The sequence below is a fragment of the Oncorhynchus gorbuscha genome, linkage group LG25, assembly GCF_021184085.1.
Source record: "Oncorhynchus gorbuscha isolate QuinsamMale2020 ecotype Even-year linkage group LG25, OgorEven_v1.0, whole genome shotgun sequence".
NCBI classification, from domain to species: domain Eukaryota; kingdom Metazoa; phylum Chordata; class Actinopteri; order Salmoniformes; family Salmonidae; genus Oncorhynchus; species Oncorhynchus gorbuscha.
In genome coordinates, this window is record NC_060197.1 from 50,876,825 (window position 1) to 50,889,324 (window position 12,500).

General features: G+C 47.1%; 1 protein-coding gene across 1 annotated transcript in view; it reads right to left on the reverse strand.

Annotated features, from left to right (window-relative positions):
- corin (corin, serine peptidase) overlaps window positions 1-12,500 on the reverse strand; it is a 71,452-nt gene that overhangs the window by 29,611 nt on the left and 29,341 nt on the right. The window contains exons 4-5 of the mRNA XM_046329647.1: window positions 3,097-3,204; window positions 516-626 (exon numbers count right to left, since the gene is read on the reverse strand). Of these exons, the coding sequence (XP_046185603.1) occupies window positions 516-626; window positions 3,097-3,204 (219 nt within the window). The remainder of the gene's footprint in view (window positions 1-515; window positions 627-3,096; window positions 3,205-12,500) is intronic.

The following is a 12,500-nucleotide window of genomic DNA, read 5'->3' on the forward strand; positions in this document are numbered from 1 at the left end:
GAGGGGAGAGAGAGAGAGAGAGGAGAGAGGAGAGAGTGGGGAGAGAGGAGAGAGAGAGGAGAGAGAGAGGGGAGAGAGAGGAGAGAGAGAGGAGAGAGAGAGGGGAGAGAGAGAGAGAGAGGGGAGAGAGAGGGGAGAGGGGGGAGAGAGGAGAGAGTGAGAGGGGAGACCGAGGGGAGACCGAGGGGAGAGAGAGGGGAGAGAGAGGAGAAAGAGAGCGGAGATGAGAGGAGAAACGAGAGAGAGGAGAGAGGTTAGGAAGAGACTGACCTACACTTCATCAGACCCTGTGACTTAAAGGAGAGAATGACAATATCATTTTTGCATGGAAGTTGTGGCTCAATGTAGTTCAGATTTTACAAGGTAATGTAATAAAATGATACAAATGGTAGTATATAGTTGTGATAATCTGATGCGACTAAGGATAACAACAAAGATAATGTCATTAAAGGAATTAAACGATACTGAAGTTGTTTAATGATATTGTGATAGTTGTGATCACGATGTTGACTTACAGCAGTTTAGTTCGTCGCTCTTGTCCAGACAGTCATGATCTCCATCACACACCCAGTCCCTGGTAACACATCTCCCATCCTCACAGCGGTGTTCCCTGACTGGGTCACACACTGACACAGAGAATAGAGGTCTCTACATGTATCTAAAGGGCTCTACCAGTCCCTACCAATCTCTACCAGTCTCTACCAGCCCTATCAATCTCTACCAGTCCCTATCAATCTCTACCAGTCCCTACCAGTCCCTACCAGTCCAGTCTCTACCAGTCCCTAAAGGACTCTGCTAGTCTTTTCAGGACCTCTACAGGACCTCAACCAATCTCTAATGGGCTCTACTAGTCTCGGGTCCTTCTGTAGCTCAGTTGGTAGAGCATGGCGCTTGTAACGCCAGGGTAGTGGGTTCGATCCCCGGGACCACCCATACGTAGAATGTATGCACACATGACTGTAAGTCGCTTTGGATAAAAGCGTCTGCTAAATGGCATATATTATTATTTATATATATCAATTGGAGTACTGAGCTCTACTGGGCTCTACTATCCTTTACTGGTCTCTACTAGTCTCAATTGGAGTACTGAGCTCTACTGGGCTCTACTAGTCTCCACAAGACTCTACCGGGCTTCACCGGACTCTAATAGTCTTTACAGGACTCTACTAGTTTTCACAGGACTTTACTAGTCTCTGCAGCACTCTACTGGGCTCTACTAGTCTCTACATGACTAGTGTAGACTAGTCTCTAGAGTCCGGTAAAGACTAGTAGAGCCCAGAAGAGACTAGTAGAGCCCAGTAGAGACTAGTAGAGCCCAGTAGAGACTAGTAGAGCCCAGTAGAGACTAGTAGAGCCCAGTAGAATCTTGTAAAAACAGGACTCTACAGGACTCTACAGAGTCTACAGGACTCTACAGGACTATACAGAGTCTACAGGACTCTACAGGACTATACAGAGTCTACAGGACTCTACGGGACTATACAGAGTCTACAGGACTATACAGAGTCTACAGGACTCTACGGGACTATACAGAGTCTACAGGACTCTGCGGGACTATACAGAGTCTACAGGACTCTACAGGACTATACAGAGTCTACAGGACTCTACAGGACTATACAGAGTCTACAGGACTCTACAGGACTATACAGAGTCTACAGGACTCTACAGGACTATACAGAGTCTACAGGACTCTACAGGACTATACAGAGTCTACAGGACTCTACAGGACTATACAGAGTCTACAGGACTCTACAGGACTCTACCGAGTCTACAGGACTCTACAGGACTCTACCGAGTCTACAGGACTCTACAGGACTCTACCGAGTCTACAGGACTCTACAGGACTCTACCGAGTCTACAGGACTCTACAGGACTATACAGAGTCTACAGGACTCAGAGTCTACAGGACTATACAGAGTCTACAGGACTATACAGAGTCTACAGGACTCTGCGGGACTTGGCTGAGAGAAATTGATGATAAAATGATTGTGGGGGCTGTCTGGTTAGACTTCAGTGCAGCTTTTGACATTATTGATCCTAGTCTGCTGCAGGAATAACATGTGTGTTATGGCTTTACACCCCCTGCTATAATGTGGATAAAGAGTTACCTGTCTAACAGAACACAGAGGGTGTTCTTTAATAGAAGCCTCTCAAATATAATCCAGGTAAAATCAGGAATTCCCCAGGGTAGCTGTTTAGGCCCCTTGCTTTTTAACATTTTTACTAATGACATGCCACCCGCCGGCCCTTCCGCTCTCTGGCCCTCCGCCCCGCCGGCCCTTCCCCCCTCCGGTCCTTACCCCCTCCATCCCTCCGCCCTTCTACTCTACTGGTTTATATAGTGTGTGAGTGAGTATGTGTGCATTCATGTGTGTTTGTCCCTTAGTGTGTATTCTGTGTATGTGTGTATTCTGTATGTGTATGTTCTGTGTGCGTGCGTGTATTCTGTGTGTGTGCGTGTATTCTGTGTGCGTGTATTCTGTGTGTGTGTGTATTCTGTGTGTGTGTGTGTGTATTCTGTGTGTGTGTGTATTCTGTGTGTGTGCGTGTATTCTGTGTGCGTGTATTCTGTGTGTGTGTATTCTGTGTGTGCGTGTATTCTGTGTGTGTGCGTGTATTCTGTGTGTGTGTATTCTGTGTGTGTGTATTCTGTGTGTGTGTGCGTGTATTCTGTGTGTGTGTTCTGTGTATTCTGTGTGTGTGCGTGTATTCTGTGTGTGTGCGTGTATTCTGTGTGCGTGCGTGTATTCTGTGTGCGTGCGTGTATTCTGTGTGCGTGCGTGTATTCTGTGTGTGTGTGTATTCTGTGTGCGTGCGTGTATTCTGTGTGCGTGCGTGTATTCTGTGTGCGTGCGTGTATTCTGTGTGTGTGCGTGTATTCTGTGTGTGTGTGTATTCTGTGTGTGTGTGTGTATTCTGTGTGTGTGCGTGTATTCTGTGTGTGTGAATTCTGTGTGCGTGCATGTATTCTCTGTGTGTGTATTCTGTGTGCGTGTATTCTGTGTGTGTGTGTGTATTCTGTGTGTGTGTGTGTACTCTGTGTGTGTGTGTGTGTATTCTGTGTGCGTGTATTCTGTGTGTGTGTGCTGTTCTCACCACAGCTGTGTTCGTCGCTGAGATCTCCACAGTCATCGTATCCATCACACACCATAGAGGGGGACACACAGCGTCCCGTCCCACACCTAAACTCCTCTTCTCCACACTCTGGGAGGTGGTTGGGGGGAGAAGGAGACCACGTTATGTTGGATTGACCAGTGATTCAGCTGTTTCTCTCCCTTCTTCTGTGAAGCATCCAGAAATTATATGGGGGGAATGATGCCCTATGGGGGGGGGGGGGCAGTGTTGTTGAATGATGCCCGAAGGGAGTGAATGATGCCCGGGGGGCAGGGAGTGTTGTTGAATGATGCCCGGGGGGCAGGGAGTGTTGTTGAATGATGCCCGGGGGGCAGGGAGTGTTGTTGAATGATGCCCGGGGGCAGGGAGTGTTGTTGAATGATGCCCGGGGGCAGGGAGTGTTGTTGAATGATGCCCGGGGGCCAGGGAGTGTTGTTGAATGATGCCAGGGAGTGTTGTTGAATGATGCCCGGGGGCCAGGGAGTGTTGTTGAATGATGCCCGGGGCCAGGGAGTGTTGTTGAATGATGCCCGGGGGCCAGGGAGTGTTGTTGAATGATGCCCGGGGGCCAGGGAGTGTTGTTTGAAGTAATGTCTTTTCTGCTGTAATATCTTAAACGGTTGTGGAAGTTTCATCGCTGCGGATTCCAACTTTAAGGACAATAAAGCCTCTACAAACATGAGAACATTCTCTCTCCTCCCTTCCTGTCCTCTCTCTCCAGTCATCCACAGCATTCCAACGATCCCTCCCTACACCCTCATTGGGTGGCTTTGACGACCAGTTGCCACACACACAAAACACACACACACACACACACACACACACACACACACACACACACACACACACACACACACACACACACACACACACACACACACACACACACACACACACACAACACACACACACACCAAACACACACACACCAAACACACACACACCAAACATGTACACATCAGACATACACACACATTGAACACACAAATGAGCATGAACACACCAAACATTTACAAGTAACATATGAAGTGGATATATATAATGAATAGGTTATTGTCAGTGATGGCTGGTGGCTTTAAAACGGAAGATGGGCTAGAGAGGTTGCAGTGACCATATTACCGCCGCAGCGGAAGGAATGACTGCAGTAAAATCCCATGTGACCGTTGAGTCTCCTCTTACGACATGTTAGTAGTACCCAACTCGCTAACTACCTTCAGGTCCTAATGGCCTGGTACCCAACTCGTTAACTACCTTCAGATCCTAATGGCCTGGTACCCAACTCGCTAACGACCTTCAGGTCCTAATGGCCTGGTACCCAACTCGCTAACTACCTTCTGGTCCTAATGGCCTGGTACCCAACGCGCTAACGACCTTCTGGTCCTAATGGCCTGGTACCCAACTCGCTAACGACCTTCAGGTCCTAATGGCCTGGTACCCAACTCGCTAACGACCTTCTGGTCCTAATGGCCTGGTACCCAACTCGCTAACGACCTTCTGGTCCTAATGGCCTGGTACCCAACTCGCTAACGACCTTCAGGTCCTAATGGCCTGGTACCCAACTCGCTAACGACCTTCAGGTCCTAATGGCCTGGTACCCAACTAACTAACGACCTTCAGGTCCTAATGGCCTGGTACCCAACTCGCTAACGACCTTCAGGTCCTAATGGCCTGGTACCCAACTCGCTAACGACCTTCAGGTCCTAATGGCCTGGTACCCAACTAACTAACGACCTTCAGGTCCTAATGGCCTGGTACCCAACTCGCTAACGACCTTCAGGTCCTAATGGCCTGGTACCCAACTCGCTAACGACCTTCAGGTCCTAATGGCCTGGTACCCAACTCGCTAACGACCTTCCTTCAGGTCCTAATGGCCTGGTACCCAACTCGCTAACGACCTTCAGGTCCTAATGGCCTGGTACCCAACTCAACTTCAGGTCCTAATGGCCTGACCTTCTGGTCCTAATGGCCTGGTACCCAACTCGCTTCAGGTCCTAATGGCCTGGTACCTTCTGGTCCTAATGGCCTGGTACCCAACTCGCTAACGACCTTCAGGTCCTAATGGCCTGGTACCCAACTCCTAATGGCCTGGTAACGACCTTCAGGTCCTAATGGCCTGGTACCCAACTCGCTAACGACCTTCTGGTCCTAATGGCCTGGTACCCAACTCCTAATGGCTAACGACCTTCTGGTCCTAATGGCCTGGTACCCAACTCGCTAACGACCTTCAGGTCCTAATGGCCTGGTACCCAACTCGCTAACGATCTTCTGGTCCTAATGGCCTGGTACCCAACTCGCTAACGACCTTCAGGTCCTAATGGCCTGGTACCCAACTCGCTAACGACCTTCAGGTCCTAATGGCCTGGTACCCAACTCGCTAACGACCTTCCCTCAGGTCCTAATGGCCTGGTACCCAACTCGCTAACGACCTTCTGGTCCTAATGGCCTGGTACCCAACTCGCTAACGACCTTCAGGTCCTAATGGCCTGGTACCCAACTCGCTAACGACCTTCAGGTCCTAATGGCCTGGTACCCAACTCGCTAACGACCTTCAGGTCCTAATGGCCTGGTACCCAACTCGCTAACGACCTTCAGGTCCTAATGGCCTGGTACCCAACTCGCTAACGACCTTCAGGTCCTAATGGCCTGGTACCCAACTCGCTAACGACCTTCAGGTCCTAATGGCCTGGTACTCAGGGCTCTATTGTCCCTCCATCAGGTCCTAATGGCCTGGTACCCAACTCGCTAACGACCTTCAGGTCCTAATGGCCTGGTACCCAACTCGCTAACGACCTTCAGGTCCTAATGGCCTGGTACCCAACTCGCTAACGGTCCTACCTTCTGGTCCTAATGGCCTGGTACCCAACTCGCTAACGACCTTCAGGTCCTAATGGCCTGGTACCCAGGGCTCTACCTTCAGGTCCTAATGGCCTCCATCAGTCCCTCCATCAGGTCCTAATGGCCTGGTACCCAACTCAGGGTCCTATCCTGGCCTGTCCCTCCATCAGGTCCTAATGGCCTGGTACTGAGGGCTCTATTGTCCCTCCATCAGGTCCTAATGGCCTGGTACTCAGGACTCAGGTCCTATTGTCCCTCCATCAGGTCCTAATGGCCTGGTACTCAGGCCTCTATTGTCCCTCCATCAGGTCCTAATGGCCTGGTACCCAACTCAGGTCCTAATGGCCTGGTACTCTATTGTCCCTCCATCAGGTCCTAATGGCCTGGTACTTCAGGCCTGGTACCCAACTCGCTCTATTGTCCCTCCATCAGGTCCTAATGGCCTGGTACTCAGGGCTCTATTGTCCCTCCATCGGGTCCTAATGGCCTGGTACTCAGGGCTCTATTGTCCCTCCATCAGGTCCTAATGGCCTGGTACTCAGGGCTCTATTGTCCCTCCATCAGGTCCTAATGGCCTGGTTCTCCGGGCTCTATTGTCCCTCCATCAGGTCCTAATGGCCTGGTACTCCGGACTCTATTGTCCCTCCATCAGGTCCTAATGGCCTGGTACTCAGGACTATATTGTCCCTCCATCAGGTCCTAATGGCCTGGTACTCAGGGCTCTATTGTCACTCTCTTCACATTGACCAATTAAGTAGGAAGTTCCACAACAGGTTGAAAATGAGTGTATATACCGTGCATTTAGAAAGTATTCAGACCCCTCATCAATCTACACACAGTACCCCATAATGACATCACAATACCCCATAATGACATCACAACACCCCATAATGACATCACAACACCCCATAATGACATCACAACACCCCATAATGACATCACAACACCCCATAATGACATCACAACACCCATAATGACATCACAATACCCCATAATGACATCACAACACCCCATAAATGACATCACAGTACCCCATAATGACAAAGCGAAAATGTTTCTTCAACTTGATTGGACATGATTTGGAAAGGCACACACCTATCTATATGTCCCACAGTTGACCAGTGCATGTCAGAGCAAAAACCAAGCCATGAGGTCGAAGGAATTGTCCATAGAGCTCCGAGACAGGATTGTGTCGAGGCAAAGCTATGGAGAAGGGTACAAACATTTCTGCAGAATTGAAGGTCCCCAAGAACACAGTGGCCTCCATCATTCCGGCCAAACTGAGCAATCGGGGTAGAATGGCCTTGGTTAGGGAGGTGACCAAAAACCCAAATGTCACTCTGACAGAGCTCCAGAGGTCCTCTGTGGAGATGGGAGAATCTTCCAGAAGGACAACCATCTCTGCAGCACTCCGCCAATCAGGCCTTTATGGTAGAGTGGCCAGACAGAAGCCACTCCTCAGTGACAGCTTGGAGCCAAAAGGCACCTACTTCCTGCAAACGTTGCTTCATACTGCAGCCAAATTCTATGGTTATTCCATTGTTGCCAATAAATTCAGGGAAAATAAGAACATTTTGATCTGATTATTATTATTAAAATCACTGTCTCTATTCAATTATAATTTTTTATTATTTTTAGGCTATTTCTCTGTGCGTTGATTGGTGGGGAAATACAGGTCTACGTAGCTAGCTATGTAGGCTACACTACTTTTCTAGCGTCAACAGACATTCACAACAATTTGCTTGATGGATGAAATGTCGCTCTCAAAAAGTATCAAGGAGGTTGGATAATGAAAATCTAAGTTTCAGAGAAGAATGTACAGAGAGATCATCTCTCTCTCTTTTCCCAATGCCAAGCCAGTGTGTCATGTTCGCTAATTGCAAATAATTCTCAGGCTATTTATGAATCTAAGCACAGAACAACTTTCAGTGGCCCGTACCGGTACAGAGTCAATGTGCTGGGACACCGGATAGTTGAGGTAATATGTACATGTAGGTAGAGTTATTAAAGTGACTATGCATAGATAATAAACAGAGATGCATTCCTCTGACACCACCTGGTATAGAGGTCCTGGATGGCAGGAAGCTTGGCCCCAGTGATGTACTGGGCCTAACGCACTACCCTCTACCCTCTGTAGTGCCTTGTGGTCGGATGCCGAGCAGTTGCCATACCAGGCGGTGATGCAACCGGTCAGGATGATCTCGTTGGTGCAGCTGTAGAACCTTTTGAGGATCTGGGGACCCATGTCAAATCTTTTCAGTCTCCTGAGGGGGAATAGGTTTTGTCGTGTCCTCTTCACGACTGCCTTGGTGTGTTTGGACAGTTCTAGTTTGTTGGTGATGTGGAAACCAAGGAACTTGGAGCTCTCAACCTGCTCCACTTCAGCCCAGTCGATGAGAATGGGGGCGTGCTCGGTCCTAATTTTCCTGTAGTCCACAATAATCTCCTTAGTCTTGATCATGTTGAGTGAGAGGTTGTTGTCCTGGCACCACGCGGCCAGGTCTCTGACCTCCTCCCTATAGGCTGTCTCGTCGATGTCGGTGATCAGGCCTACAAATGTTGTGTTTAGAGTAATTACATGTATAGGTCCCCTGATTTAAACCCGATCGAACTTGTTTGGCATCAACTGAAAACATTCATCCGTAACTCTGCCAAGCAAAGATGAACTGGTCCAGATGTTTTGGCATGCAACAAATGCATTGATCATCTCAGCAAGGTTTTAGTCGTGGTCGGGGGGGGGGTGCAACTAAAATGTAGTTTAAATAAACATTTCCAAGGAATTTTTGTCTCATTATTTTATTAAATGAAAGGATAAAGATGCTGACGGCCCACCCCGACCAAACCCAGATGACGATGGGCCAATTGTGCGCTGTCCTATGGGACCAATAACAGCCGGTTGTGATACAGCCTGGATTTGAACCAGGGTGTCTGTAGTGAATGGGACTTCCAATCATGGCTGGATGTGCTAAAGCCTGGATTCGAACCAGGGACTGTAGTGACGCCTCTTGCACTGATATGCAGTGCCTTAGACCGCTGTGCCACTCGGGAGCCATGACCAATATTACCAATACATATTTATTTTTTTCTCAGAACATGTTTGTTCTCTTGTTGTGTAGTTTTGACCCAAAGATTAGTCTGACAAACACATAAATGTGCGCCCCGCATCCCCAGGCATGGATCAAAGCTGAAGATGTTGATAACGTACTGTTAGGGACAGATGGGGGGATTTTCACACGGACAGCAGCGGGACTATGAAGAATTCTGTGTCAATTCATAAACTATGTGCCATGGAATCTCTTCCCAACTATTTTGCAATCTGTACGGCTCTCTGACATGTTGCGGTTGCATGAGGTATCGAGTTATAAATGTAACACTTTAGAGGACTTAAGCATCGAATACATTGCAGATGGGGGTTTTTCACACCTCCAGTAGCCGGGCTATGAAGAGTCTATTGTTCTGCTAATAGGAAACATTGTTGTCCTGATGGGCTACACCTGCTACAGTACTACACCTTCTACAGTACTACAGTACTACACCTGCTACAGTACTACACCTGCTACAGTACTACACCTACTACAGTACTACCTACACCTTGTACAGTACTACACCTGCTACAGTACTACCTACACCTGCTACAGTACTACACCTGCTACAGTACTACCTACACCTGCTACAGTACTACCTACACCTGCTACAGTACTACCTACACCTGCTACAGTACTACCTACACCTGCTACAGTACTACACCTGCTACAGTACTACACCTGCTACAGTACTACCTACACCTTCTACAGTACTACACCTGCTACAGTACTACACCTGCTACAGTACTACCTACACCTGCTACAGTACTACCTACACCTGCTACAGTACTACACCTGCTACAGTACTACACCTGCTACAGTACTACACCTTCTACACCTGCTACAGTACTACAGTACTACACCTGCTACAGTACTACAGTACTACACCTGCTACAGTACTACAGTACTACACCTGCTACACCTGCTACAGTACTACACCTGCTACAGTACTACACCTGCTACAGTACTACAGTACTACACCTGCTACAGTACTACACCTGCTACAGTACTACACCTGCTACAGTACTACACCTGCTACAGTACTACACTACTACACCTGCTATAGTACTACAGTACTACACCTGCTACAGTACTACACCTGCTACACCTGCTACAGTACTACAGTACTACACCTGCTACAGTACTACACCTGCTACACCTGCTACAGTACTACAGTACTACACCTGCTACAGTACTACAGTACTACACCTGCTACAGTACACTTGTGAAAACCTGTTTTCAAAATGCCTCCAGCTTTCCATCACTACTATAAATGAAAACATCTTGTTTACAATCTTTATTGTAACAAATCACGTGTGTCTACCGTTCCAATTGCTTTTAGAGTTTTGTGATTTTCAAACGTGCTCTGTGAGAATATCTAATAATAATCATCTCTCGGTAAATCAGGACGCGTTATGGACGGAAAATGAACAAGAGAAGGTGGTCATATTAACCTGTTCTGGAATAATACCTGGTGACCAGATCAGTGTTGTTTCTCCGAGAATAAAACCTTCGTACAACAACAGTTTTAGTAAGTAATAATCTACAGTCCAGTCACAGCTTGTTCTGATCAAGTAGAAAAGGGGGAAAAAAGTATTTTTCCAATTTATTTAGATGAACGGAGCAAAGTACAGAGAGATCCTTGATGAAAACCTGCTCCAGAGCGCTCAGGACTTCAGACTGGGACGAAGGTTCACCTTCCAACAGGACAACGACCCCAAGCACACAGCCAAGACAATGCAGGAGTGGCTTCGGTAGAAGTCTCTGAATGTCCTTGAGTGTCCCAGCCAGAGCCCGGATGTCACGTTCGTTATACGGAGGAGACCAAGGCACAGCGTGATTCAAATATATGCTTAATTTATTAAAGATGAAACACTTAACCAAACTACAAATACAACAAAACGACCGTGAAGCTATATAACACTAGTGCAGACACAGGCAACTACACTATATAGAACAACAAACCGACCGTGAAGCTATATAACACTAGTGCAGACACAGGCAACTACACTATATAGAACAACAAACCGACCGTGAAGCTATATAACACTAGTGCAGACACAGGCAACTACACTATATAGAACAACAAACCGACCGTGAAGCTATATAACACTAGTGCAGACACAGGCAACTACACTATATAGAACATCAAACCGACCGTGAAGCTATATAACACTAGTGCAGACACAGGCAACTACACTATATAGAACAACAAACCGACCGTGAAGCTATATAACACTAGTGCAGACACAGGCAACTACACTATATAGAACAACAAACCGACCGTGAAGCTATATAACACTAGTGCAGACACAGGCAACTACACTATATAGAACAACAAACCGACCGTGAAGCTATATAACACTAGTGCAGACACAGACAACTACACTATATAGAACATCAAACCGACCGTGAAGCTATATAACACTAGTGCAGACACAGGCAACTACACTATATAGAACAACAAACCGACCGTGAAGCTATATAACACTAGTGCAGACACAGGCAACTACACTATATAGAACAACAAACCGACCGTGAAGCTATATAACACTAGTGCAGACACAGGCAACTACACTATATAGAACAACAAACCGACCGTGAAGCTATATAACACTAGTGCAGACACAGGCAACTACACTATATAGAACAACAAACCGACCGTGAAGCTATATAACACTAGTGCAGACACAGGCAACTACACTATATAGAACAACAAACCGACCGTGAAGCTATATAACACTAGTGCAGACACAGACAACTACACTATATAGAACATCAAACCGACCGTGAAGCTATATAACACTAGTGCAGACACAGGCAACTACACTATATAGAACAACAAACCGACCGTGAAGCTATATAACACTAGTGCAGACACAGGCAACTACACTATATAGAACAACAAACCGACCGTGAAGCTATATAACACTAGACACAGGCAACTGCAGACACAGTGCAGACACACAACTACACTATATAGAACAACAAACCGACCGTGAAGCTATATAACACTAGTGCAGACACAGGCAACTACACTATATAGAACAACAAACCGACCGTGAAGCTATATAACACTAGTGCAGACACAGGCAACTACACTATATAGAACAACAAACCGACCGTGAAGCTATATAACACTAGTGCAGACACAGGCAACTACACTATATAGAACAACAAACCGACCGTGAAGCTATATAACACTAGTGCAGACACAGGCAACTACACTATATAGAACAACAAACCGACCGTGAAGCTATATAACACTAGTGCAGACACAGGCAACTACACTATATAGAACAACAAACAACTATATAACACTAGTGCAGACACAGGCAACTACACTATATAGAACAACAAACTGACCGTGATGCTATATAACACTAGTGCAGACACAGGCAACTACACTATATAGAACAACAAACCGACCGTGAAGCTATATAACACTAGTGCAGACACAGGCAACTA